The 27,760-nt window shown below is 42.9% G+C and overlaps 4 protein-coding genes across 4 annotated transcripts; all 4 read right to left on the reverse strand.

The window, feature by feature from the left end:
• Positions 1 to 7,006: 7,006 nt before the first annotated feature.
• On the reverse strand, positions 7,007 to 8,467 carry MELLADRAFT_109218 (uncharacterized protein; the record flags this gene model as incomplete). The annotated part of the gene is made up of 4 exons (XM_007413270.1): positions 7,007 to 7,044; positions 7,138 to 7,209; positions 7,291 to 7,319; positions 7,392 to 8,467. 4 exons carry the CDS (start codon positions 8,465 to 8,467, stop codon positions 7,007 to 7,009), a joined length of 1,215 nt encoding a protein of 404 aa, XP_007413332.1.
• Positions 8,468 to 9,408: 941 nt separating this feature from the next.
• On the reverse strand, positions 9,409 to 10,880 carry MELLADRAFT_65530 (uncharacterized protein; the record flags this gene model as incomplete). The annotated part of the gene is made up of 6 exons (XM_007413269.1): positions 9,409 to 9,682; positions 9,744 to 10,013; positions 10,075 to 10,344; positions 10,406 to 10,673; positions 10,744 to 10,780; positions 10,833 to 10,880. The coding sequence occupies 6 exons, from the start codon at positions 10,878 to 10,880 to the stop codon at positions 9,409 to 9,411; spliced, it is 1,167 nt and encodes a 388-aa protein (XP_007413331.1).
• A 975-nt stretch (positions 10,881 to 11,855) lies between these two features.
• On the reverse strand, positions 11,856 to 12,524 carry MELLADRAFT_65531 (uncharacterized protein; the record flags this gene model as incomplete). Its single annotated transcript, XM_007413268.1, has 4 exons — positions 11,856 to 11,869; positions 11,910 to 11,993; positions 12,069 to 12,093; positions 12,321 to 12,524. 4 exons carry the CDS (start codon positions 12,522 to 12,524, stop codon positions 11,856 to 11,858), a joined length of 327 nt encoding a protein of 108 aa, XP_007413330.1.
• Positions 12,525 to 26,646: 14,122 nt separating this feature from the next.
• On the reverse strand, positions 26,647 to 27,700 carry MELLADRAFT_90124 (uncharacterized protein; the record flags this gene model as incomplete). The annotated part of the gene is made up of 6 exons (XM_007413267.1): positions 26,647 to 26,960; positions 27,056 to 27,115; positions 27,246 to 27,320; positions 27,375 to 27,455; positions 27,550 to 27,618; positions 27,661 to 27,700. 6 exons carry the CDS (start codon positions 27,698 to 27,700, stop codon positions 26,647 to 26,649), a joined length of 639 nt encoding a protein of 212 aa, XP_007413329.1.
• Between the last annotated feature and the right edge of the window lie 60 nt (positions 27,701 to 27,760).

A 27,760-nucleotide genomic window follows, 5' to 3' on the forward strand; every position in this document is an offset into this window, starting at 1 on the left:
TTGTGAGACCTTTCACGACTCCAGTTACATGTCAATTGGATCATAACAGTATCCCCCTTTTTACGCCCAAACTCCCTCTTGCAAGTTCTGCGCACTCTCCACGGACAGCGTTAAAAAACCCCGTGGGGAAAAAGCTTGTCCTCTCTCACTTCCTCCGTGTCCTCTTGTGTCTTTCAATTGCATCCGGAAATTTTCTGTTAAATTGATCTAATAAATCTTGACTATTCGTTAAATTGATTTCGGGTTCCCAAGAGTTATGATCTGCACTAAATCCCTTCCATGATATCAAATATTCTTTCTTGTTGTATCTTTTCCGGCAGTCTAATACCTCTGACACCTCCCATTCTTCTTCATCATTAATTGTGATGGGTGATGGTTCCGTTTGCTTCCTTTCCTTGATGTTGTCCTGAGTGTGTTTTTGTAAAAGTGAAACGTGGAACACTGGATGTACTCCTTTCATAGACAAAGGTAAGGTCAGTTTATAAGCGGATCGGGATATTTCTTTAATGATATTAAAAGGGCCTAGCCATCTGTGGTCCAGTTTGGGGCATGGTCGTGTGGTCGAGATATTTTTATTGTTGAGCCAGGCTTGGTCGCCAACGTTCCAGTCTGGGGTTGGTCGCACTCCTTTATCGAATTGATACTTCATCTCTTCCTGTGCCACGTTCAAAAATTCGGTCAGTTCTTGCTGCACTTCGTGTAATACTTTCAACCTGTCTTCTACAACTGGTAAGCATTGGTTACTGGAAGGTATTCCTCCGAAGCTGGGTTCAAAACCGTAATTAGCCTTGAAAGGTGAGACGCCAGTCGACGCGTGATCTCGGTTGTTGTATGAGAATTCAGCAATGGGTAATAATTCGTCCCAGTTGTCCTGTTTATAACAGACAAAGTGTCTGAGGTACTGCTTGATGGCCTTATTCACGATTTCGGTCTGCCCGTCCGTCCTTGGGTGGTAAGCTGTTGATGGATGTAGCCTTATCCCTAGTCTCTTGTCGAGTTCTTGTGTGATCTGTGAAATGAAAATGCTTCCACGGTCAGATGTGATAGTTTTAGGCGTACCGTGTAGTTTCCACACTGATCGGATCATCAGATTGGCTAATTCGTTTGCTGACATGGTTTCGCGGCATGGGAGGAAATGGCTCATTTTTGTTAGTCTGTCGACTACAGTTAAGATGCTATCTTGCTCGTTTGATTTTGGTAATCCCGTGATCAGGTCATAACTAATGTCGGTCCAGGGTCCTGCCGGGATAGGTAAAGGTTCTAATGCACCAAATGGCTTCAAAGTCGTTGCTTTGGATCTGAGACACGAGTCACAGCTATCCACGTACTTGTTGACATATGCCTTCAGAGATGGCCATGTGAAACACCTACGTACTAATCCCAGCGTCTTAGCTCTACCTGGGTGTCCGGCAACAAGGCTGTCATGACGGCTTCGTAGTATTTGAAATTTGATGTGGTCGTCGTCCGGCACTTCGATCCTGCCTTGGTTGTACAATAACCCATCTTGAAATGTATACTTTGATGTCGCTTGTCGTACTCGTGCTGAGATAGGATTCTTGACGGCTTCAATCAATTCATTCAGTTTATCGTTCTTCCTGGTTGCTTCTCTGATAAGTTCAATAATGTCTTTGTCGTTCAAGATCTCGTCTGCTGATGGTGGGTCTGCGGTGCCTAGCACGTCGACTTTGAACCAGTGTTCTGCATCCTCAAGTTCAATATCCTCATTCTCGAAAAAAGATTCTACGGTGGCAAGTTCGACTTTAAACGTGTCCGGTGTTATGTTTTCTGGACGTAGCAACTGACCAAAAGTCAGTTTCTCTCCTTCTTTAGGCGCTAGATCCGGTCGTCGAGACAGTGCGTCTGGTTTTGTAGCTTGTCGACCTGGGCGGAACCTGATCTGGAAGTCAAAACATCCCAGTGTTTCTGCCCACCGAGCTTGGCGTCGTGTGAGTTGCTTGGTGGTCATAAAAGTCTCTAAGTTGCAGTGGTACGTATAGACTATGACTTCCAGGCGATTCGGGTTCCCTTCTAGGTAGTGGCGCCATTCCTTGAATGCCGCTACAATTGCTAGGAGCTCTTTGTCGAATATCTCGTAGTTGCGCTCTGCCTGCACTAGAGATCGCGAAAGGTAAGCTACTGGGTGTATTTCACCGACATCCTCACATCTCTGTGACAGCACTGCTCCTAATGCGTAGTCAGAGCAGTCGCATTCGAGTACAAAGGGTTGGTATGGATCTGCTATCTTCAGGATGGGGGCCGATGTGAATGCGTTCTTCAGTCCTTCGAAAGCTTTGTTACACTCGTTGTCCCAGATGTACGGTGTCTTATTACGTGTGAGGTTGTGTAATGGGCGTGTTGTCTTGGAGAAATTGTCGATGAATCTTTGGTAAAAATTCGAGAAGCCAATGAATCTTTGTAATTCCGTCACGTTTCTTGGCGCAGGCCATTCTGAAACTGCCTTGACCTTAGTGGGGTCCATCTTGATTTTGTTCTTTGATATGATTAAGCCTAAGTACTCGACCTCAGATTTGGAAAATTTGCACTTTTCTGGTTTGAGCCATAATTGGTGTTTGTCCAGGATCTTGAGAATGCCATCGACTACGGCCTCGTGGTCAGTTCCCTTTTTTGTATATAGCATGATGTCGTCCAAAAAAGCAGCCGTGTCCTTTCCTATGTGGCCCAGCAGGATGTCTTGCATAAAGTACTGAAAGTACCCCGGCGCCCCTGTTGGCCCAAATGGCATGGTTAGTGGTGCGAACTGACCAGCTTTGCATATGAAGGCTAGGATGTCTTCATATCCTTCTGCTACTCTCAAGTTTCCGTAAGCGTTTCGGAGGTCTAGTTTGGTGTACTTGTCTGCGTCTAAGAGGCTATCCACGAGATCCATGGTTAGAGGGAGGGGGTATTTGTTCTTGACGGTAAGCGCGTTGAGCTTTCGGTAGTCAAAGCACGGGCGGAGGTTGCCATCTTTCTTGCCGGTGAATAAAACAGGCGCTGCCCATGGTGAAGTAGTTCGGCGTATCGTCCCGTTTGCTAGGCCAGTGTTGATCATCTCTTCAAGGGCTTCGTTCTCGGCAGGTGATAGTGGGATGATACGGCTGGCTTGGGGTTGGGCTCCATCTACAAGGTCTACTTTAAAGTCGTATTTGCGTCTCGGGGGTAGGTGTTGTGCCTTGGACTTCATAAACATGTGAATATGCCTGTGATAGCGGGATGGAACCAGTTCCTTGACCGGTCTTGTAGGTACTTTCTTCTTCTCGTCAGCCGCTAGCTTTGCCGATGTTGACCAAGATGTTTTGGCTGCGTCGATGTAGGCGTCTGTGCTGTAATTCAAGGGATGTTCTTGCTTGCCAGTTGCTTCAATTACGGTTTCAGGATTAAGGGATTTGAACTCACATTGCGGGGGCATTGCTGTATTCAAAGAACATAGCGCCCCCTCGTCAAATTTCCTAGCGTGCCCTGTGGGCTCCTTAATTTGGGCTTTCAGGGGTGTGTTGCGGATTTGACGAGACTGGAGTATCAGTCGCAATGCTTGGATGATCTGGTGAAGGTGGTTGTAATTGTGATTGTCCGGTGTTGTCGTGCGTGGTCTCTGATCTATAATTCAGGGAACAACTACGCTTGCCAGCTGTTTCGCTACAAGGATCAGATAGGGCTGTGTCGAACTCACATTGCGGGGGCATGTATGCATTCGTAGAATTGCAAGCCCCCTCGCCAAAGCTCCTAGCGTGCCCTGTGGGCTCATTCAGGCTTCCAAGGGTGTGGTGCGGGCTTGGCAAGGCTGAGGTAACAGCCGCGGTGGTGATGTTCTGGGATTCGTGTGTTGTGCTGGGGTCGTTGGGTCTCGTGGTTCTGGTCTGGTGTAGTATAGGAGAAAACTGCTTGCTGATCTCTTCTACAGACTTTGGGGAATCTAAAGGAATACCGGACTCACCCTGCGGGGACGTTATGCACATCCCCTCGTCGTTGTTCCTAGCGTCCCCCAACCAGTCCACGTCCGGGATTATTGAGGGTGTTGACGGCTTAGACGACTCTGCGACGGCAGAGGCAGACATGAGTTCGGTGTTGTGCACGGTACTGCGTGCCCAATCAATCTTGTGGTGGTTGGCTCGTATCCATGGGATTCCTAGGATTCCATCATAGGTGTTCTTGAGGTGGACAATGATAAAATGTGTGAAATAGATGTCTTGGTCGAGTGTGAGATCGATGTCGTGGGATGAACTGGTCTTTGATCCATCGAATCCAGTAATAGCTCTTGAGTTGCCTGTTGCGTAAGGTAATAATCCTCTCTTCAAGGCGAATTCTTCACTCAACACGTTATGTGTGGCGCCCGAATCAATTAAGAAACAAGTGGGGGGGTTCTCAGATGGTGTGGCTCGGGGTGTGTGGGACAGGGATAGTGAGGCGAGTAAAAAGATGCGCGGATCATTTAGATTGCACGTTACAATGTTATTTGCCCCTAAGTCTACTGAATTCACAACACCTCCGTTGCTCAAGCTAGGCACGACCTTCAGGCTTGAGCGCCTCCATTTTTCGACAATTCAGCTCTACTAGGTACTTCACTCTGATCTCCTCCTGATTCGTCTTTCCCACCCATAGCTGCTAATTTCACCTCTAATTCGGCCAATCTTGCCTTATAGCTTCCCTTCCCTTTTGAATTACGGTTGGGTTGGCGGTTCGGGCAGTCTATGGATACATGGCCATGCGCATTACATCTGAAACAATTTCCAGTGCGTAATCGTCGCGCACGTTCGTCGGCGGATAGTCTGGTGTAGTTGGAGGATATATCCATAGCATTCGGGTCGCGTGCTGGGGTCGTCATGGTCGTTGAGGTGTCAGCAGCTCCGTGAATTTTGTTGTCAAGCTTGATGGCCAGATTTGAAATTTGCTCAATGGATTTGAATTCTTCTTGTACCAGTACCATGGCTACTCTGATGTTGCGTTTGAGTCCTTGTTCGTATTGACTGATCAACGTTGGGGTCTCCCATCCGGTATTAGAGGCATGCAAGTTAAACTCGTGCGTGTACGCGGCAACGGTGGACTTTTGAGTCAGTGATCGAAGTGCCTTTTCGGCCTTTGACTTCTTCTCAGTGTCGAAAAACATAGCCTTAAAGTTACACACAAATCGTTCGAAAGTAACGGTGTGGGCGGTCTCGTGGTTAAAGAGTTCTGCCGTGAGTGGCTGGGCCCAAGCGCTTGCAGTACCCATCAGGTAAGATAGTGAGAACACGACCTTGCTACGGTCATCCGGAAAGAGGTACGGGTGTGCCATCATGTACAGTTGGATCTGACTGGCGAACACCTCTGCTGGACCTCCACGAGTGCCGGCGAATTTATCCGGCGTTGCAACCTTAGGTCCCTTTGGGACAGCTTGTGGTTCAGCCTGGGCAGGGGTGGTAGCCGAGGTGGCATTAGTGTTGGCAGTATTGCCACTCTGCATTGCATTTATACGCTCTTCCGCTTGGCGGATTCGAGCTTCAGCTTGATGGCGTAGTAATCGTTCTTCCGCCAACGAAGTTTGGAGCTCGGTGAGTTGGCGTTGGATCTCTGCCATTGCGTCTGAGCTGGCTTCGGGATTCATGCCGGTAGTCAGCAGGAGTAGAGTGGGAAGGTCTGAGATGAGTGGTGTAGAGTCGAGGGCAGTATGTGTTGAATCACTGTCTGATCCAACGTCGTCGGCGGGGATTCGGTATGAAGGAGACGTTGTAGCTAAAACTTAGATTATAATACGGTTCGGTTTTCTTCTAATTCTTCAATAAGGTTCGTTCGGGGTTCAATCTTTGATTGTGAGTCAGTGTATCCGGTTTGTTGGTAGATCTGGGTTAATTCAAATAAGGTTCTGGTCTGTATCAATCTAATTTTAAAGGTTCTTCGATGATGATCGAAGTTTCAATCTTGAGTCTAGTTCTTCAACGCCCGTTGTTGGATGAGATACGACAATATGTTAAGACCGTCACTGGGGGGATTGGGACGGGGGTTGAGGTTCTGTTCTGCCAATAGTCTGGTCTGGTATGTAGATTGTCATATGAGGAAAAAGAGAGCAGTCATACAACGTGGATGTACAAAGTGGTTGTTCTCTAATCTGTGACATATTGTGAGACCTTTCACGACTCCAGTTACATGTCAATTGGATCATAACACTTGTCTGTTTTTTACTGCACAAAAATCACTTACATCAACCAGTTTTTACAATTGTTTTATCTTTTTGAACTTAATTGGATTCAGTTGATTTGCGGGTTTCAATGCAATCCTACAAACTCACTTATTTACAGTCCAAATGAGATGAATCAAATGAGAAGCAATCTTGTGAAAATCACTAAATTTAGCTGAAGATTCCAACCCAAGGCTTGTTGAGTCTTGATGGTCACAGGTATGAGAAAAATGTCCATGTGTTATAGTTGTCAGTCTTGATACCAGATATGCCCAACAGATGTCTTTACTGTCCTACATAGTAATTATCAAAGTCTAGCAACTGCTAATATAGATATGTGTTGGGGGCATGAAGGCCCCTTCACTTTTCACCCCCCAGAAAGGCAAAAAGTATGTCTAGATCAATATTCTAGACAACAAATGATTTGTGGCGGATGTTTTGAGGTCAGATCAGAGACACAAGAACAATTGGAGAAACAAGTTCAAATCATATATCAAGATATCATATTGATACAAACACCAAACTATCAACTATAGTCATGAATGATCCTACCAACCATACAAACTGAAGAAATCCTAAAAGAATCTTTGGATTCAAGAAAACCCCTTCATAACCAAAAAACATATCCCAAAAAGTCCCTTTGGCCAAATCCCAGAAAGACAATCCAATAAACTGAAATGCAAAATACTTACAAAACATCCTATCAATTGTAAGAAATTCAATTCATCAATCAATCATAATTTCATTCAAGTTCAAACTTGGTATATATATATTCAATATTCATTCCACTTTTTGTTTTTGACAAAAAAAAATCCAATCTCAAGAAAAAAGAAAGCACTTTGAAATCAATATCATTCAAGAAATTGTAGATCTAGAAGGATAAGTTAAAGAGTCTATTAAGAAATTGACCCCCCATCACCACCACAAAATAAAACACAAAGTTAGAAACGATCATGATTGGTTGGGGAAAAAAACAAATTACATACCATCATGATGGATAATTGCTTGATGACTTCCCTGTGATCTTGCTTTCAAATGTTCCTTTGGATCCAAGTCATCTATTAAAATACCATAAACAAGAATTAATCAACACAAACTGATCTTTCCATGAAAAGTCAACATACAAAACTTTTACTCACTATCTAAACCTTTCAAACCAATTTCATCACTTTTCAAACCCAAAACCCAGTCATTAATTCCAAATTAATAAACCTCCCCAAAAAAGAAGAGACAGACTTACTCATGTTTAAGAGTGAGTTTTCTAACTCTCCAACCAGCACTACCTTCTTTTTGCCAAACACAAACTTCTTCCGGAAGTTTAGGTTGAATAGAAGAAAAATTAGATTTATAAGAATTGATTCGACACAAGTTAATTTCGACTTGGTTTCCCATCTCACTCTTCGAACCATTAGGATTCACAAGTTGATTTAATTCATGTAAAAGTTTTTCTTTATCTGATTTCAATGATTTTAACTCTTCTTCTTCATCTATACCACCTACTTCTAAATCCTGATTCTTTCCTTTACCTTCTCCTTTCTTTCCATTCTTTTCTTTTTCTTTCTCGATTTTTTTAATTTTTTTGTTTTCTTTTCTTTTTAAATTCCATTCTTTCAAAACTACTACTTGTTTTTTCATTAATTTTAAACAATTAATTAATCCTAAAATAATTTCAGCTAAATCATTTGAATTTCTTTCACATCCGATTCCTCTAATCATATTAGATTCTAATCTTGTTTCTTCTTCAATCTTTTCAATCATATTCGGATTAAGTTGATGAGTTTTATTAGATCCAATTTGACTAGCTGTACAATGACTTTCTCTAATCGAACCTTTTTGTGACGTTCGAATGCTCGTATCTATACTTGGACTATAAGCTATATTAAAGGTCGTAGGTGTTGTTGTCATTAACGATTTGATTTCTCTTCTTGATGGGTTTTCTTTATAATCAGATCTATTAGACCGATGATCGGATCCTATCCCAGATGAATGAATCGTTCTTCTAGAAGCTCCATCATTCACAGACTTATAATCGTCTTGATTTTCATCAATTATTAAACTTTGTAATGGTTTTGATGGTGATAAGAGTAAAGGAGAATGATGTGGTGATGAAAGTGATCTAGAAGAATGTGGTGAAGCAGGTAAACTGTGACTCGATCGAACCGTAGTAGGTGTAGAAGATGTATATTGTTTTTGATGTGAAGAATGATTTGAAGGTGATCTGTTCGGATTACTTAGATTAATATCTTTTGATCGATGATAACTTGAAGAAGAACCATTTATAGAAACTTGATGTGAAGAACTTTTTATTGAACCCATCCTCTAAAGAAATTTGATGATGATGATGAAGATCAATCAAATCGGTTTTTGAAATATCTTGATCGAAGTTGAGCATCAGAAACTTGAAGAAAGTAAATAAACTTTCGGGGTATATGAGGGTATCTTGAGGGTATATGAATGAGTATATCAGACAAACCAACCCTTGCTATAAACTTTTTAACTTGAGATTGGTTAATCTTGTAAATCTGGTTCAACCCTGCTTCGATTGAATGACTCTTAAGGGCATCCAAACTCAAACGAGTCTTTCCAAGATTGGTGGTTCCAGTCCAAAGCCCTGATGATCAGAATGCAATGTCAGCCTGTATATGCTCCATAGATTCAGACCACATCCTTCAGATATTCTCAATTCAAGATATCAATGCCCCAGTGTTCTTCAGAAACCCCACAGAATGCTGACTCCGATCACTCTGCATATTTTTTGGTTTTGGTCACGTGACGGTGATTGTAGTACTGTACAAACAAGTATGTTTGACGTGTGAAATCTGGAGATCAATCCCAAAATGCACCCTGAGAGACCCTGAGTCAGGAAAATGCCTCAAAGAGAGAACACCCTGTTCCGATAAGCACTCATCCAAGATGTTCAAGTTTCATGAAATTAAAACCTCAGCCACCAAACCTTGAAGTGATGTTCAACACCATCTCTGACAATTGGAGTCTCAATTCAAGCAATAAGGCCTGGATAAGGGACATGGATGGTAATGAAGTTAAAACTCCTCCCGATTGTAATAACAAAACCAATTGATCTTTTTCAAAATTAATCAAAAAGGATATATCCGTATTTCTCGAGCCTGAATTAATATGTACAATATAGATCTGTAAATCAACTGAAAACAACCGGGAAAAAAGGGGGCGATCTATGGTATGAACCAGTCCATACAACGAGTACAAACAGAAGGATTACAATGAAAGAGATTATATCATTAAGCTGATGACTTAGCTTTGGCTTCTGCAAGCTTTTGGTCTGTGAGAGCTATAAATCCATCAGTTATAGCCTTAGGATGATCCTTCTTGGGGTTTTCCTCAGCAGCCTTCTTGATAACTAATAATATTTCTCTATCAGTAACTGTTCCACCCGCAGCAGTCACAGCTGCAAGTCTGGCCTTCCCATCTGCCTTCGTTTTTTCTAGTGCTGCTTTAGCTTCGTCGCTCAAGGGAGGTAAAGCGTCAGAAGAAGTTTGTCGTCGTTGTGGTGCTCTAAAGAAGTTGCATGTCAGGATATGATTTCGAAAGATTTGCTTCAAGAAGGGTTACTCACGAAGATTTACCGCTCTTGGCTTCTGCAAGCTTTTGGTCTGTGAGAGCTATAAACCCATCAGTTATAGCCTTAGGGTGATCCTTCTTGGGGTTTTCCTCAGCAGCCTTCTTGATAACTAGTAATATTTCTCTATCAGTAACTGTTCCACCCGCAGCAGTCACAGCGGCAAGTCTGGCCTTCCCATCTGCTTTTGTTTTTTCTAATGCTGCTTTAGCTTCGTCGCTCAAGGGAGGTAAACCTTCAGAGGAATTTTGTCTTCGTTGTGGTGATCTAAAGAAGTTTCATGTCAGGATATGATTTCGAAAGATATGCTTCAAGAAGGGTTACTCACGACGATTTACCGCTCTTGGCTTCTGCAAGCTTTTGGTCTGTGAGAGCTATAAATCCATCAGTTATAGCCTTAGGATGATCCTTCTTAGGGTTTTCCTCTGCAGCCTTCTTAATAACTAATAAAATTTCTCTATCAGTAACAGTTCCACCCGCAGCAGTCACAGCTGCAAGTCTGGCCTTCCCATCTGCCTTTGTTTTTTCTAATGCTGCTTTAGCTTCGTCGCTCAAGGCAGGTAAACCTTCAGAGGAAGTTTGTCGTCGTTGTGGTGATCTAAAGAAGTTTCATGTCAGGATAAAATTTCGAAAGATATGATTCAAGAAGGGTTACTCACGAAGATTTACCGCTCTTGGCTTCTGCAAGCTTTTGGTCTGTGAGAGCTATAAATCCATCGGTTATAGCCTTAGGATGATCCTTCTTGGGGTTTTCCTCAGCAGCCTTCTTGATAACCAATAATATTTCTCTATCAGTAACAGTTCCACCCGCAGCAGTCACAGCTTCAAGTCTGGCCTTCCCATCTAACTTGGTTTTTTCTAGTGCTGCTTTAGCTTCGTCGCTCAAGGCAGGTAAACCGGCAGAGGAAGTTTGTCGTCGGTGTAGGGCTCTAAGAAAGTTTCATGTCAGAAAACCGTGTTTGAAAAACTACATCATATTGAACTCGAGTTGACTCACGGAGGGGTTTGTCGTCGTTGAAGTTGTACGTTAGAAACTTGAAGGCCATCGTGATTGCCAAGTTCGCTAACTGGTGCGGCTTGACATACGTTGACCAAAAGCAGACAGGCAGCAATAAAGGAAGCGTTGAGAAGCATATTTATTGATGGTTTTGAAAGTGGAATATGAACGATTAAATGGTTTGAGTTAAAAAAAACTGGTTGAATTATGGAGTAAACAGAAGCGGTAAACTGATTGATAGAAATATTTTACAAAGGTGATTAACTGAGGATTGAATGCTGAGTATACAGAAAGATAATTGATGAGTTGATTGCGGATAGTTAAATTTACAGGTGAAGGTGAAGAGCGGATGAGGATAGGAAGAAAGAAGAGCTGAACAATCCAGATTTTATAGAAGGTGCAGCAAAGCAAACGCCTGGTTAGACGTCACCATGACAGGCGATCGTTTGGATCACGGTATTCTAAATTGTAGATTGCCAAGTGCCGCGTCTGATTGACCTTCAGGGCAGCCAAATCAAATCACACATCACTTATTCTCTCCTCGGTTTTATAACCTCGGTACGATGATCAATCAATTTGGACCCCTAGAACTACTCTGTACGACGGTTTTCATGTATGAGTTGCTCTCTTCTTCTCTTGGCGTCTATCATCCAACCAACGCCCCACAACCTGCAACGCGAACGGGATCCTAGTAATTCTATCCCAATGTTGCCTTGCAAGTCTTTGATCATCAATTATCTCCACTGTGACATATGTGCGCAGAAAATTGATGAAGACTCTAACTAGATAGCATTATGTGAATCTTGTAAGAATATCTTGTAACTAAGTAGTTGTAGAATTGAGCTCATAAATATATATCGTAGGAGTTTATCAAGATAGAATTCATAGGAGACCCCCAACATAATTTGCCCTGAAAGAGACCAAGAAGAGGTCATCATTTCAAGGAGGGTAGGGTATCATCAGTTTTCTATAATCCCTACATACATATATCAAAGGCGGCAAGATCTGATCAAATGAAGAGATGTTGGGCCCAATCAAGAAATGATCAAAAGAAAGATCTGGTAGTTGTGATGTTCAAGGGTTATTGAACGAACTTGAGATTTTTTTCATGTTCACCACTCAAATGCTGCCATATCAAACATGAGTAAATTGGAGTATGAACTCACAAAGGAACACGACGACATGATCTTTGCCAACTGTGGTAAGTCTGATGTGAAGCTCGTCAAACAAATCTTGCTCTTTTGGAAACTCTATGGATTGAATATTATCTTATATGGATTGATAAACACCAACAGACAGAACACAAGTCACAATTAGGTACTTACCTCTACGCATCATAATCCCTCCCATCTATGTCAATTTGTTTTGTCATTTTTTCATTGAGCGATTTACCCGGACGATTTACCCGGATGTTTAGCTCTGATCATGTCACCCCTTGTGATCACCTGAATATTCAATTTTATCAAGGCCTCTGGTTCTCTAATCTTCGTATTTTCTCAACGATAACCACGAAAAAGATTAGGAGCATCAGATTTGCAAGCTTTTGCAAAATGTTGAGTTATGTTGGTGGGACTTACAGCTGTCTTCTGCTTTTGTGAAGATGCTGGCGTCACACCAGCAGTTTCCTCAAGACCCGAGTCCCTTGGTGAATAAGAGACGTGAGATTGATCTTCTTGTGACTCGTGTTCAGATGGTATGAGGGTTCCTGCTAAAGAAAGCCAAATGAGTTTGACCACCCGTTCGGGAGATGAATTATGCATGAGGTTCAAACCTTGAACCATACCTGGAGCTTAGGCAAGAGACGATTCATTCAGGATTCTCTCATCGAGTAAAAGACTGCTGAACACAACATAAATAAACAACTCTGGGTCGCGGTTGGAGGAAAGTGCGAACAATCTTGCCAATATTATCAAGTTATCATAAGATTCCCAGTATTTGGAATTACTGAAGAATTTGATAGCACATCGAATGTTCATGAACTTCTGAAGGAATCGGGGGCTTCAAGTCTTGAATTCAGAGAATTTTGGTTTCTGGAAAACCACGATTAGGGTGGATTGGCTCAATCTGAAAATTTTGGGAAGTGAGTATATATAGGCTTGGTTGATTTGGTCTTGTTTAATGTTCAACACGTACATTGATTGTTACTTCGACATGATTGATGAATTAAATCCTACCTTTTCTCCTCGAGTGGATGGAGTTGTACTAAGAGGGCCTTGGTCATGTTGTGAGCTGCAGATTTTGAAACAACTTTATTCCAATGTATTTGATCCCTTCTTCGCATCTCACGTAAAGGTCCTGTTTACGCTGATGATCAAAATGTATTCGCTTTTTTGCTTTTTTGTTTACATTTTCATACACACAAAGTGAAGCTTACCGCGTATTGTGTCACGTGCTAGGGATTTGGATCAGCAGCAGACGAATACAATTTTCTAAGAGTTGGATCCAAAGTTCATTTCATCATCCTTACCACCACCTTCTTATCCACATCCCTTCAGTTCATATCACTCAACTCTTCCCATGTTCGATATGACTTCCACTCCATTCAACAAGATCGCTCTTCGTCAGATCCTTTACACTTTTCCATTTTATCTGATTATGGTCTTCATACTCCATGTTTTCTTATTCAACCTTGGACATCTAGAGCTCTTCGAGTCTACCTTTCTAAACTTCTTCATCGAAGACTTTATCTTTTCATCAATTTCATTCCCTATCCTCTACCTTTTCTATTACGGCTTCCTAAAACTCTTTTCCTGGATCTCCGCTCGTCACTCCGAGTGCGAGCCTCTGGAACTCCCTCTTCATAGATTTTATCCTTCCATCTCCCCTCCAATTGCTTGCTTATGGGCTCCTTTGATTAACATCACTCCTCCTACTGAACCTCCTATGAAGAATCTACCTCCCCCTCTTTCCCATCAAGACCCTTACTTTCTCACTACTGAATACGACCCCCGCGTACGAGAAACCCCCAAGCCTTTCGAGTTGATCCAGCTTCCAGAACCATTCGAATACGTTTACGAAACAGTCCATGTATGTCTTTTCCTCCTTTACTTTTCCTTTGCATTTTCCTTTAATGAGTGACTCAATTTGCTTACACATTTTCGATTTAATCACAGATGGTCATTGACCCAATCACCTTTGTTCGTATCGCCTAAAGCTCTGATCATCTCCAAGGCCTATTCTGTCGTATGCCAGGTATGTCGTTTCCAACCCTTTTTATGTGACATCATGCATTTGACTGACATTGTCTTCGATTGGTATTCTAGGACTCCATGGTTTTGAAAAATCGTTAGGCTATCCTCAAATAGTTACTTTCATTCTCAGTGTTGAAAGATTCTCGTAATTTGTTATCCTCAGTGACTATTCAGATCTCTTTACAAAAAGTAGTTATTTTACTCGCACTTGTTGATGTGTCCCTTCCGTCCAATCGAATCTTGCTTGAGGTATTTATAATTTGTGATCCCAGACGCGTATACCATTCCATTTGCGTTCCGTCTCTAGAGAGCCGTACGCTCGTAAAACCTCGTGTGAGACAACTGCGATTCGAGACTCCAAAAAGACTGAGCACCAAAACACCCCTTCCGATATGTGAAACAATCACCTAGAGAGATAGTATCTTTGAAGTTACACGCCCTTGTAGAATCAAAAGATCATTGAACCTTGATGACGATCGCCATGCATTCAGACCGTCTTTGACCTGACTTTGACTTTGACACTTAAGATGATAATCAAACTTGACAGTTCTCGCAATTGATCTCTTCCTGATTCACTCATTGTAGACAGCAGTGTAGTCCTCTTTGACTTCAAGCAAGACCTCTCCATATCAAAATCACCTACGCCTTGTGGTTGATCTTCACAAAATCACCGTCGACGGATCTTCCTAGGGTAATCACATTCCTCATGTATCTAAGCAAAAGGGACACGTCAACTAGTGGTGCTTTGAACAACATAAATCTCTATTGTCTTCTGATCACCCAGGTGGATGTGCACGTAAGACTATCACCAATGTGGTTTTGGGAACTTAGTTAGTCTTTGACCATTGTTTGTCCTTAAAGATCATGATGTCAAACTTCTCAATGTTAGTCTCTATCCGATCAAGTGTCGATGGACAAGAGTGTAGCGGTCCTCTGGATTCCAAGATACACGTCTTAGTTTCATCAATATAATGGGTAGTATGACAGGTAAACTCGCAATCGAATAAGACCTACATACAATCTAGGAATCAGATGGCTTCTATGAAGGACTCCAACTAAAACAGGATTCACCATATCCCGATATCATAATAACTTCCATCATGATACGGCAAGTCAAAGGTGTTACTACACAAATATACTGGACGCTTCTTTCAGGAATCAGTGCACATATTCATAGCGAACCTGCCTCCGCAGAACTGGATGGTACCTGTCCACTGATACACGCGTTCGAATATTTGCTCGCAATTCAGTGCTATGACTTCCACATAAATCTTTAAATTAATCGGAAGAGGTGTGTCGATATTCGCAGGTTTTTAGACTTTGATATTCAAATGGATTATGGCAGAATGTTGGGAAATTAACACAGGTAACCACCTCTCAGGACGGCAAGGGGTAAGCGACTCAAATGACGAAACAATGGGCTAAGTTTGCACGCTATCCAGTATGTGATGTTATTCTAGAGTCGCCCGCGAGAGCGCATACTTCCAGATGAACCCTGAGACCTTTCTGAGAGAAATGACTGAATAAAATACTTGCAAATATCTCGCCCCGAGGTCAAAGCAATGACAACGAAGTAGAATAATAGAAGTAAGAATGGGTGCCAAGCCGCTTGAACAAGTTTGTGTCACAGTCTACCAATCCATCAGATTTTGTACTGCATTTGTGTTGACCTGTAAAGGTGTAAAGCGGGACAAAATGGTAATGGGGAATACAAAGCCTGAAGCATCATTTCATTATATTTTTCATCAAAAAGAGGTCCACATGCATAGTTGCATAGTACAATGTCAAAACGGTCCATCAAAATGAATCCAAAGGTAGATCAGATTGACGAGACTCTTCAAATATCACGATTGCCCACGATTCAATTATATGACTGTGCATGGATGAATGAGACCTTCCATCGTTGATTCAGAAATTTCATCTCCTCGAGATTGAAGCAATCTAAGAGGGAAAGCAAGATAAAATTCATTGCGCTTCTCATCGATCTGGGTGGTCCACATCCTCAATAGGGTATGCAATTATCTTCGAGACTTGAGCTTCGTTTATCTTGAGTTACCTTCCATGGTTTGTCATAGGAATCCAAAAGCATCGGACAATCCGAACCAGGAGGTAAACCCAATCATGTAAAACGGTATGATATCTGTTTTTTGGTTTTCACTTGCTATTCCACTTTTTGATGGATCACCACCCGTTCGATCGTTATCGATAGAGAATAGATTGATGACCAAAGGCTAATCGACTATGTAGTGTGACTTCTGATCGAGTATTCGGCATTCGTTTTCCGCTGAAGTCCGATGTGTTGAGTAACGTTTGAATGAAGTTGACGATGACGTGGAGGTTTTCGATTTTGATTGAAAAATGGTATTAAAACTTCAGCTTTCAAAAACCAACATCAGCACTAAAACGGCAAACTGACAACCCTTGATTGAAAGTTGAAACAACTCTTCGCACACAAATTTCTCAACTTCCTTCAACCAGAATACTTGCAGCTCAGCTAGCCTTCCAAATGAACTCAAGCCAAGTTCATGCCTACCTAAAGCATCGCGTTCTACTTACAACCAAACCATACCAACAGAGAGACAACACCTGTTGAAGATTTTCGTCTGTACACTGGGTACCATCCTACCTCGTCTGCAGTTGGCATGTGATCACTACACACTATGTGTTGTGTTGTTAATTTTATAGTCCTATCACGGGCGCTCGCTTCCTGTATACGTTTCAATCAATGATCAATATTTGAAGACACAAAGAACAAGAAACGCTCTACATATCCCAGTATATGAGAGGTTTTGGGAATTTCTGGACAACAGGAATAAATCATTTGACGTCGGAGAAGCATACAGTCAAAATTTCGTGACTCGTCTGGAGCTCAGAAGAAAAGCCATCTGATATATCTCTTTTTGTAACAAAAAACATGGACATGGAGTGTCTTATGTCATGAAATAAGAAGCAAGAAACTCATCATTTGTAGTACTTGTTCTGGAAGTTTACATACCTGGCGAGGATTTGTGATCGCTGGTAGGATTCTGGTTATCAATCCGCAGGCTCTAGGCAATTGGGTTTTCATATCTTTTAAATAAAAAGAATAAAAAGCGTACAAAGCGTACAAAAAAACTCTTAGCAACAGAACTAGAGTGTAACACATGATAGAGGAGGAACAGGAGCAAATTTGAATTGAGGACTTCTTTAACAATAAGAATCGTGATATGGATTGCATCACACTTAGTAGAGCCTATATCCCTATGTATAAGATCTTCATAAAATCAAGTTCTGATCGAAAAATGAATCTAGAAATCTGATAAGATTTTAGAGTCACTCTTCACTAAAAAAAGTCATGCATCGGCCAAAACTATCCAAAGAAAGATGAATAAGCACATTGGGAAGTTGTCCATTTTCACACTGGGCTCTATTGTCCTACTATCATGGGAATAAGACTCAATAGAGCCCGTTAATCTTGGTAGAATCACGCGAACGGACATTAGACCAAAATGATCTACTGATGTCGATTTACAAAACAGGATAAAGACAATTGGATCGATATGAGTAAAGGAAAATTACAACGAGCCAAGGGAATTGACAAAAGCTATTGCTAGATAGCGTTATGTTACTTTTAAAAAACTTTGAAACTACAGCCTCAAAGAAAGAAAGAGAAATTTAGCAAACTGACCATTTTCGCGCTGGGCTCTGGTCTCCTACAAGCCTTGTGAAGAAGACTCGATAGAGGGCCTTAAACTTGGTACAATCACAAAAAAATGAGACCAAGATGGTATCATATATTGATATTACAACACAAGAGAAAGCTACTTGGGTTGATACGAGCAGAAGGAAATTTTCACAAGCCAAGGGAATTCATAAAACCTAGGACCAGACAGCATCATGAGACTTCCAAAAGGATACTATGAAACTGAAGATCCCTAGAGTTAAAGTCACGAACATATCACAGGAGTCTATCGAGATAGAATGTGTAGGAGACACTCAAACAAATTTGTATTCCAGTAACCGAAGTCTTCAATCGTCCTTCCTTAAGGCTATAGGCGGCTAAATGCGGTGAAATCAAGGGATTTTGAAGCTACCGGATCGATGTTGAATTGAAGAGTTTCGTAGTTGTGGTGTTCAAGGATGACCAAATCAGGACAATCGATTTTGTGCATGTTACCCACTCAAACCAACATATTCAATATTTTTAAAAAGGGCGCACTCACGCAGAATCATGGTATCGTCTTTGGCAGAGGCTGCGAATTTGATGTGATAGAAGTCAAAAACATCTTCTCCCGCTCCAAGTCTCTTGAATGAAGTTATAAACAGCACGAAACAAAACATAGATCATCCATTGAGGCCTTTCCTCTACACAGTGCAGAGCCATTCGCCTATGAAAATTTGTGTTTGATCATTGTGTCATCGAATGAATTACCCTGATATTCTACCTGTCATCATACCACGACAGGTGTTGATTTGAATATTGACCTCTACCAAGGGCGCTCTTTCTCTACTCTACCCCTTTTCCCAAAGACGACTATGAGGATTCAGAATTAGAGCTGAATACTTACAGCACTACATAATTTGAGAAACGATTAGATTTAGACTATGTTGCTTTAGTCTTTTGAGGTTCAATACATGCATTGGGATTTATCCCTTTGTTATTGTGATCAATATATTGAGTTCTGACTTTTTTGAATGTATACAGTGTCAAGAGGGCGCTGGGCATGTTGCTAGCTGGAGATTTTGAAAAAACTTTATTCCAACATCTTTGATCCCTTTTTCACATTTCCCGTAAATGTTCAGCTTACGCCGATCATCAAAATGTATTTTCTTTTTTTTTACGAAACAATCCACGTATGTCTTTGTAAGGTTACACCTCACAATCACAGGTGTGACATGTATTATCAGACTATAGTAGATTTAGTGTACACAGTTGTTTGATTTTCTTTCTATCTTTCTCATTCTCTCTTCTGGGTTTCTTTCGAGATAGTCTTTGTAGCGTCTGGAGTTTCTTTGATCTGATGTTTAGTTGAGCTAGGTATGGATCTTTCTATCTTTCTCATTCTCTCTTCTGGGTTTCTTTCGAGATAGTCTTTGTAGCGTCTGGAGTTTCTTTGATCTGATGTTTAGTTGAGCTAGGCCTAGCTTTCGCAATACCAATTCAGGATTCTAGATACTCTTGGCTCCGCCACTCGTGCCTCTTAGTGTAGCTCCTTTTTATAGGAGCTTCCACTTTTTTTATCTATATCCGAACACCAAATCAAATCCTTTCGAACCAATCGATCAATCGAATCCGAATTTTTTTTTTTTGCAAAACGAATCCGAAGCTTGCGCCACTGAATTGAACTACGCTGAAACTGAACTACTGAATTGCTGCCGATCACTTCGAACTTAATCTGCGCGCGAATAACTACTTGTTGTCTCACATCAGTAGTTCATGCCAAATACAAGAAAACATCCAGACTCGCTAGAGGAACGCCTCGACAATCCAGAACGATTACTATCTCACCGTACCCAACCTGCAGCGCGATCGGCGTCTGTACCGAGTCACGCTACAGCTGTACCTCTGCTTTACACCAACCTTGCAAGCAGCTTGCAACCTCGTACACCTAGACAGGGAGAACGGGTCTTAGCGGCCTCGAAAACCATTGCTGAACTTTTCAACCTGAATCCCGTGCCTTTGGATCAACTTTCGCCAGCAACTTCATCTATCTTATCCCACGTCGTCAATCCGCCAACACGACGACGTTCGATCTTACCGGGAACCTTGCCTGACGCGACCGCTATGTCTATGATGTCAGGCAGTGACACCATTGATCCTGGGGGTGCCTCGACCTCGATACCGCCATCGGGAACTTCTACAAGCGTTTTACCGACCGAACTTACTGACAAGGGTAAGGTAGTTCAAGAACCTCTGGAAGAGACTGTACGCCGAATTCAGGAGGAAAGTGCCGAGGGGATGGCACGCGTTGCGGCAGAAAATGACGATCTCAGGGCTGAACTCCGTGACATCAAGGCGCTCTTAGCCGAGATGGTGGGCCAACGTCGCGAAGAACAGCACACACCAAAGCTGAGCGACCAACCTCCAGTAGTAACTTCCACACCGGCTGAAGCCGACACCACTGAGGTACCGCGCCCACACCCTGATTCAACGATGCATGGACAACATTTGTCCGCCACCTCAGATGACACTCCTGCTCTGAACTCGGATGGACACCGGAATCCTTTTGCGAATTATATCTCGCCGCCTCACGCAGTCCCTCCTTTGTTTCACTATCCTGCTCAACCTATTCCGTCACAGGTTCCGTATCAAAACGTCTCATCGGGAATTCCGCGTCAGCACGATCTGCCTCCTGGTGTTAACTACTGGTACCCAGCACCTGCGGTGGAGAAGGAGGTACTTGCTCGCCATTTGAAGGACAGTGAAATACCTCAATTTACCTGTGGTTATGGTGATGTTTCCGGATTCCGATTATGGCGATATCGAATTGAGGCGCGATTCAATGTGAAGGGTCTCGTCAATGACTCTGAACGATTGAAAGTACTGCCGGCAGCCTTGGCGGTCCCTCATGCGGTGCAGTGGCATAGAACACATGAAGCCGAGCTCCATGGAAAGACGTGGGAGGAGGCGATGAACATGTTTGAAGATGGCGTCTTGCCGGCTGGTTGGTTACGTGATGCTAAGCAATCGTTGCGCGAATTGTCTCAGAAACCAAATGAGGACATGCAAGCTTATATTGTAAGAGCTCGAAACTTGCAGGATACCTTATCAGCGTCCAATTGTAATGATCAGGATTTAGCCGAGCGCATTGTTAGTGGGACCAGTACGTTGTTTAGGGAGTCAGCTGCGAAAGACAATTTGGTGGAAGGGGCGATAGATGCAAGAACTCAGAAGTGGTCATTTGCGGTATTTGAGAAGAAGGCCCTTGAAACCGCTCGATTTTTGAATGCGGTGGAAGCCACTCAACCTCGGTCAAGCGGTCGTCCATCTGCTCAAGCTACGCGATCCACGACAGCGCCACCTCCATCGGCGACTTCACAAGGCTATCAGCGTCCACCAGTAGACCCAGCGGCTAGATCCGAGAGGTGGGCGGCGTTCATGAGATCCACGGGTCGATGCCCTCGATGCAAAACTCAATGCCCTAAGTGGTTAGGGGGCTGCGATGCTCGTCCAAACATGACTTATGTTCCTTTCCCTGCCGATTTCCCTCGTAACCCACCCTACCCACCACCCAAAGCGGCCGAGTCGACCAGTTCTTTCGTTGCACGGCCGGGAGCGCCCCGAAGAGGTCCAGTGGTGCCAGTGGCAAGTGTGCAAGTTGATCCACCCACCGGGCAGTTTCCAGACCTTGGGAAGGCGGATGTTGCTGCATATGATGAGTTGGTTGCAGCGCTGGCGGTCCATGGTGAAGAGTATGCAGAAGAGTTCTCTGCGTCCAACCCAGCTCCTCGTCCGATTGTCCTCGAACTAATGATCAATGGTGTGCCCGTTCGTGCGTTGATGGACACAGCCGCGGGGACGAACCTCATGTCGAATCACCTGGCACGAAAGCTTCGGCTTGTTAGACGTAAATTGCTCAAGCCTACTGTGGTGCGTTTAGCCATCGACACAAATGCATCGCACGTCAACTTAACTGATTTCGCCATTGCTAATATCAAAAGTACGAATGTGGTTTTTGGTTCAACTTTCTTCAAGCTCGCCGAACTCCATGGTGATCAGTATGATGTCATTTTGGGGACACCTTTCTTACGCAAGCACGAGTTAGATGTGTCGGTGGCTAGCCGTAGTGTGATACAACCGAAGACGGGGAGGGTGATTTTTGAAAAAGAAAAGAGTGAGGAATTGAAACAGTTGAAATTTAAAGAAGAAAAAGAGAAGTTTTTGATGGATAAACGTCATGATTTAGTTGCTGCAGTGTTTGATAATTTAGATGTTATAGAAAATGCCTCCGACTTATCTGTTCGTGAAATGAAGATGCTAAAAGAATTTGAGATCCTTTTTCCCGATGATTTACCGGATGTGGATGCGTTTGACGATGCAGAATTCATTCCACCTGAATTACAAGATGAGAAATCTGCAATACGACATAACATTGTCTTGACGGACCCTAATGTGGTGATCAATGAGCGGGCTTATGGTTACCCTCACAAATATGAGGATGCATGGAGAAAGTTGGTTGATGCCCATGTAGCTGCGGGACGTCTTCGACGATCAGATAGCCCATATGCTTCACCGTCAATGGTAATTCCAAAGGCAGATCCTACTGTACCGCCGCGTTGGGTTTGTGATTACCGAAAGCTCAATAAATATACTGTCAAAGATAGATCTCCTCTGCCTAATGTCGATGAGGCTATCAGGAGAGTGGGAACTGGGAAGATTTATTCCATATTGGATCAAGTGAATGCCTTTTTTCAAACACTGATGCGTCCAGAGGACATTCCCTTAACGGCAGTAAAGACACCTTGGGGTTTATATGAATGGGTTGTCATGCCGATGGGCTTAACAAATGCTCCAGCAACTCATCAAAGAAGATGTGAAGAGGTGTTAGGGGAGTTGGTGAATAAGATTTGTGTGGTTTACATAGATGATATAGTAGTGTTTTCACAAACGGTAGAGGAGCATGAGGAGCATTTGAGGATGGTGTTAGAAAGACTTAAGGCAGCAAAACTTTACTGTTCAATTAAGAAAACAAAATTATTTAGACGCCGTATCAAATTTTTAGGTCACGAAATTAGTGCAGATGGAATATATGCTGATGATACTAAGGTTGAGAAAGTTGCAAATTGGAAGACACCAAAGACTGCTAAGCAACTTAAAGAGTTTTTAGGTACAGTGCAGTGGATGAAAAAATTTATAGATGGATTAGCGGAATATGCAGGGAAGTTGTCACCACTCACGAGTAGTAAGAAGGCGAGTGAGAAGTTTGTCTGGGGAGAGAAAGAACAAGATGCCTTCGATAACATCAAGAGAATCATTACTACTCTACCAACTTTGAAAAATCTCGATTACGATTCTGGGGAACCTCTATGGCTTTTTAGTGATGCTAGTGGTCATGCTCTAGGTGCGGCTCTTTTTCAAGGCTTGGACTGGGAGACATCTTCTCCAATTGCATACGAGAGTCGTCAGATGTCACCCGCAGAGAAAAATTACCCGGTGCATGAACAGGAGTTGCTTGCTGTTATCAACGCTCTTAACAAGTGGAGAATGCTGCTTTTGGGGATGAAAGTTAACATCATGACTGATCATCATTCATTAACCCATTTGTTGACGCAACGGGACCTGAGCAGGCGACAGGCTCGATGGCTTGAAACCTTGTCTCAATTCGATCTGGATTTCAAATATATCAAAGGTCTTGACAATAGTGTAGCCGACGCATTATCTCGCATTGAGGATGTGGCTGTGATGGAAGTCCAATCGAAGTTGTCACAATCTCTGATACAACGCATCAAAGATGGCTATTTGTCGGACCCGTTTTGTCAAAAGCTGAGTAAGGTCCTGCCGTTACGAGCTAACTGTGTTTGGAAGGAGGGGTTAATGTATGTGGATGATCGCTTAGTGATACCTGTTACGGAGGGGCTGCAGTCGGAATTGATTCAGGTGGCGCATGACACAGTAGGACACTTAGGGGTAGTGAAGACTGCTGATCGATTGAGGAGTGAGTTTTATTGGCAGAGATTAGGGCAAGATGTAGAGGAGTTTGTCCGTAACTGCGACAGTTGTCAAAGGAACAAGGCAAGGACAACACGTCTTCCTGGGCGACTGCAAAGCACCGACGTACCATCACGACCTATGGCGGCCATTTCTTTGGACTTTGTGGGTCCTTTCCCTAAGGTACAAGGATACGACATGCTGTTGACATGTACGTGTCGGCTGACGGGGTTCACGCGGTTAATTGCCACGTGTCAAAAAGACACGGCGGAAACCACAGCTCGTCGTCTTTTTGCTAGTTGGTTGACAATATTTGGGGCGCCAAAATCAATGATTGGCGATCGCGACAAGATCTGGACCTCGCGTTTCTGGAAGGAGCTACAACTTTTACTCGGAGTCAGTGTGCACCTCTCAACGGCTTATCATCCGCAAGCGGATGGGAGGGCAGAGAGGACCAACAAAACAGTCGGTCAGATGTTGAGGCACTACGTCGCAGGAAAGCATGGGAAGTGGCTTCAGATGTTACCCACGGTAGAATACGCTATTAACTCGGCAGTCAACGTCGCAACTGGAGTATCACCGATGGAGTTTGTCTTAGGATTTCCACCACGGCTTTTCCCAATTGCTGAGACAGACATTCAGGTAGGAGGGGGAGTGAAGAGCTGGTTGGAGAAGAGGCAGGAGTCGTGGGCTGTGTGGCGTGACAAGCTGTGGGCATCAAAGGTAAACCAGGCGGTGGGGTATAACTCTCGTCGGGGGCCGGATTTGACATTGGAAGTGGGTGATTGGGTACTGATTGACAGCAAGGACCGTCAAAAGTTGGTGAAGGGTCCTGTTGCCAAATTGAAGGCCAGGTACGATGGGCCTTACGAAATCATTGAAGTCCTAAATGAAGGCCGGAATGTGCGAGTACAACTAAGCGAGGGGGACAAGACTCATAATGTGTTCCACCAGTCAAAGCTGCGCAAGTACAATTCGGACGAAATGGATATGGCGGCATAGGAAGGAAAGCTAGTACAGAGGGGGTCAAAGTACGTTCTCTCCTTTCGTATGCACCGCCGGTGGTTCTACTATGTCGTTTTGTAAGCATTACCTTGGCCACGCTGTGAGCATCCCTTGTTCGACCGGGTTTTCTTGCAGGCTCTTCGACTCAACGACGTTTTAGAGGGGATTGTGATAGTTTATTTCTTTTTCTTTTTGTTTCTTTTTACTTTATTAGTTTTAATTTTAATTTTACAACTTTTATTATTCTTTTTCTTGACTTTTAATCAATTTCAATACCTTGGTTCAACTTTTCTTTGATTATGTGATAGTGCTTTTCTTTCTTTGTTTTTTCTTTTCTTTATTTTGAAGGGGGTTTTTGTTTTTAGGAGGGGAGGATGTAAGGTTACACCTCACAATCACAGGTGTGACATGTATTATCAGACTATAGTAGATTTAGTGTACACAGTTGTTTGATTTTCTTTCTATCTTTCTCATTCTCTCTTCTGGGTTTCTTTCGAGATAGTCTTTGTAGCGTCTGGAGTTTCTTTGATCTGATGTTTAGTTGAGCTAGGTATGGATCTTTCTATCTTTCTCATTCTCTCTTCTGGGTTTCTTTCGAGATAGTCTTTGTAGCGTCTGGAGTTTCTTTGATCTGATGTTTAGTTGAGCTAGGCCTAGCTTTCGCAATACCAATTCAGGATTCTAGATACTCTTGGCTCCGCCACTCGTGCCTCTTAGTGTAGCTCCTTTTTATAGGAGCTTCCAGTCTTTTCCTCCTTTACTTTTCCTTCTCTTACATTTTCCTTTGATGAGTGACTCAATTTGCTTACATGTTTTCGATTTAATCACAGATGGTCATTGACCCAATCACCTTTGTCCATATTGCCTAAAGCTCTGATCATTTCCAAGGCCTTTTCTGTCGTATGCCAGGTATGTGCTCTCTAAGCCTTTTGTACATTTCATCTTTCAGTTTACTGACATTCAATTTCTTTTCGATTTTGATTCTAGGACTCCTTGGTTTTGAAAAATCCTTAGGCTATGCTCGATTAGTTAATATCATTCTGAATGTCGAATTATTCTCCTGATCTGTTACCCTGAATTACTCCATAAATTGAAGAATTATCATATTTGTACTTGTTCTGTATCTTGCGCCCGATGTAATCTCACTTTAAATCATTATAATACTAAATCTCAGACTCATGTACCGTGCTAATAATCGAGTCCCGTCTTCAGAGTCATATAAGGCTCAGCAGAACCTCACGCGAGGTACGCAAAATTTGATACTCACAAAAAACTGAGAACCAGAACAGATCTTCAAACAAATGACGATCATAACGTAGACGCAGAGCGATGGTATCTTTGTAGCGCCACAAAATTCTTGATCCTTCAATACCGATCGTGGTGCAAATCACCAGTCTTTTGAAGAGCCCAGTGCGCAGCTGATGACGGACATCCCCAGTTAAAAACATCACGAATTCTCTTTCCATACGTTCTCTACATTGCATACGGTGTATTTGTGTCTAGTAATGATATGCGTTTATGTGATCCATTTTGATTGCTACATAGGCTGGAAAACCGATGACTGGGTCAATTATAGTGACCAGGCCTTGGTGTCTGAACACTTGGAGCATGGTGTAAAAGGTCTAAGATCTGGAGAGTACTTATAACATATAGGAATCTTAGCTTGCGCACGATTCGAACGAGAAGTCTCTCCTCAGGGAGACTACCTAGATATCACTGCTGCTTCTTGTGCTATATTATTTTTATATTCGACTTTGTGTCAAAAGGTTTAATCAACAAAAATCCGGGCAAAGACCAGTTTATTACTTTCAATATAAAAATAGTACAAAAACTTTAAAAAATCATCTACTTCCTACACATGGTACATAACTTTAATACTGATCAAAACTAAAACTACGTTGCGACTACAAAAAAATGAGAATGATGTGATAGTGAAGCCAATTCAACTTTGGCCGAGTGGAGCTGACTATAGCAAATATGAAAATGAGGGAAAACCGATCATAAGGGTAAGAACACCTTAAAGACTGGGATATGTTCAAGGGAGACAGAATTGAAATCTTACACTGAATGATAGAGGTGCTATTGGTCGGCACCTTTTCCTCGCTTGGGTGTCAACCTTTTCTTCCTGGGCGCCTTGGCCTTGCTGGGTGTTTTGTTCACGGCCCGAGCAGTCGGTGTTACCCTTGGCATTCTGATGTATGGCTTTTCAGCCATCGTGCTTCGCCTGTTGATGAGACGAGGTGAGCGGCGAGGAGAGGTTCGAGAAGATTTCGTTTCCGACATCTCTTGCAATATTTGCGCTTCGGTAAGGACCACGGTCGACGCAACCGTGGAGGTATCGTCACTTCCGTAGTCGGCTTCCGCGTAGCTGCAAGTGTTGGGGTTCATGGGTTCTAATTGGGCGAAGGGATGATAATGACAAATGTAAAGTACATAATTATCAGTTAGAAAGAGTGACGAAGGATATCGTAGCAGCAATCCGACTGACTGTTTATTCCCTGATCCCCTAGAGACTCTTGGAGTAATTGTAAAGCAGCCTGAGTGAGAGCTTGCGAAGATGACATTTTGTTTTCAAAAGTGGTATTTTGAGAAATGATTAGACAAAAGGTATTCGGAGAACAGTTATGGCAGATGTGAGATGATAGTGAGGAAGTAGCGAGGAATAAGGGGAGACAAACCTCTCATTTTATACCCCAAACCTGACGCGCGACTTTTTCCGCACCTCACTGGGCCAAACCTCACATTCCAACCGTCTTTTGCGCGACAATTATGATCACGCATCTTGAATTATCACTTTTGATACGAACCGGAATCCTGACCAATCAGAGTCCAGTGTTCAAGGAAGGTGTTCTCGACGGTTGCCGGGTGTCTCGCGTCCTGCATGAACGCTGAGGACTCAGGCATTTCCGGGCGAGCGGGAAAGATGGCGAGCAGTTCACTTCAAAATGATGAATTCACCTCACCAGTTTACAGGTTACGTACCCAGCTCGCAAGTAGGGTGAACCTGTTCATCGGATTCGAACAGGGCAAGCGATTTTGCCAGGTGCGCAACTTGGGCTATAGATTGAGATCCTTATGTGATGTCAGACTCACATAGAACGAATGAGTGATCAGAATTCTTGTCTTTTGGCATGTATAGCACGGAAAATATATTGTTGTTATGCCACTTTCATTATCTTTTGAAGGAAATTCA

Source organism: Melampsora larici-populina, assembly GCF_000204055.1.
Source record: "Melampsora larici-populina 98AG31 unplaced genomic scaffold MELLAscaffold_35, whole genome shotgun sequence".
Lineage (NCBI taxonomy): Eukaryota > Fungi > Basidiomycota > Pucciniomycetes > Pucciniales > Melampsoraceae > Melampsora > Melampsora laricis-populina.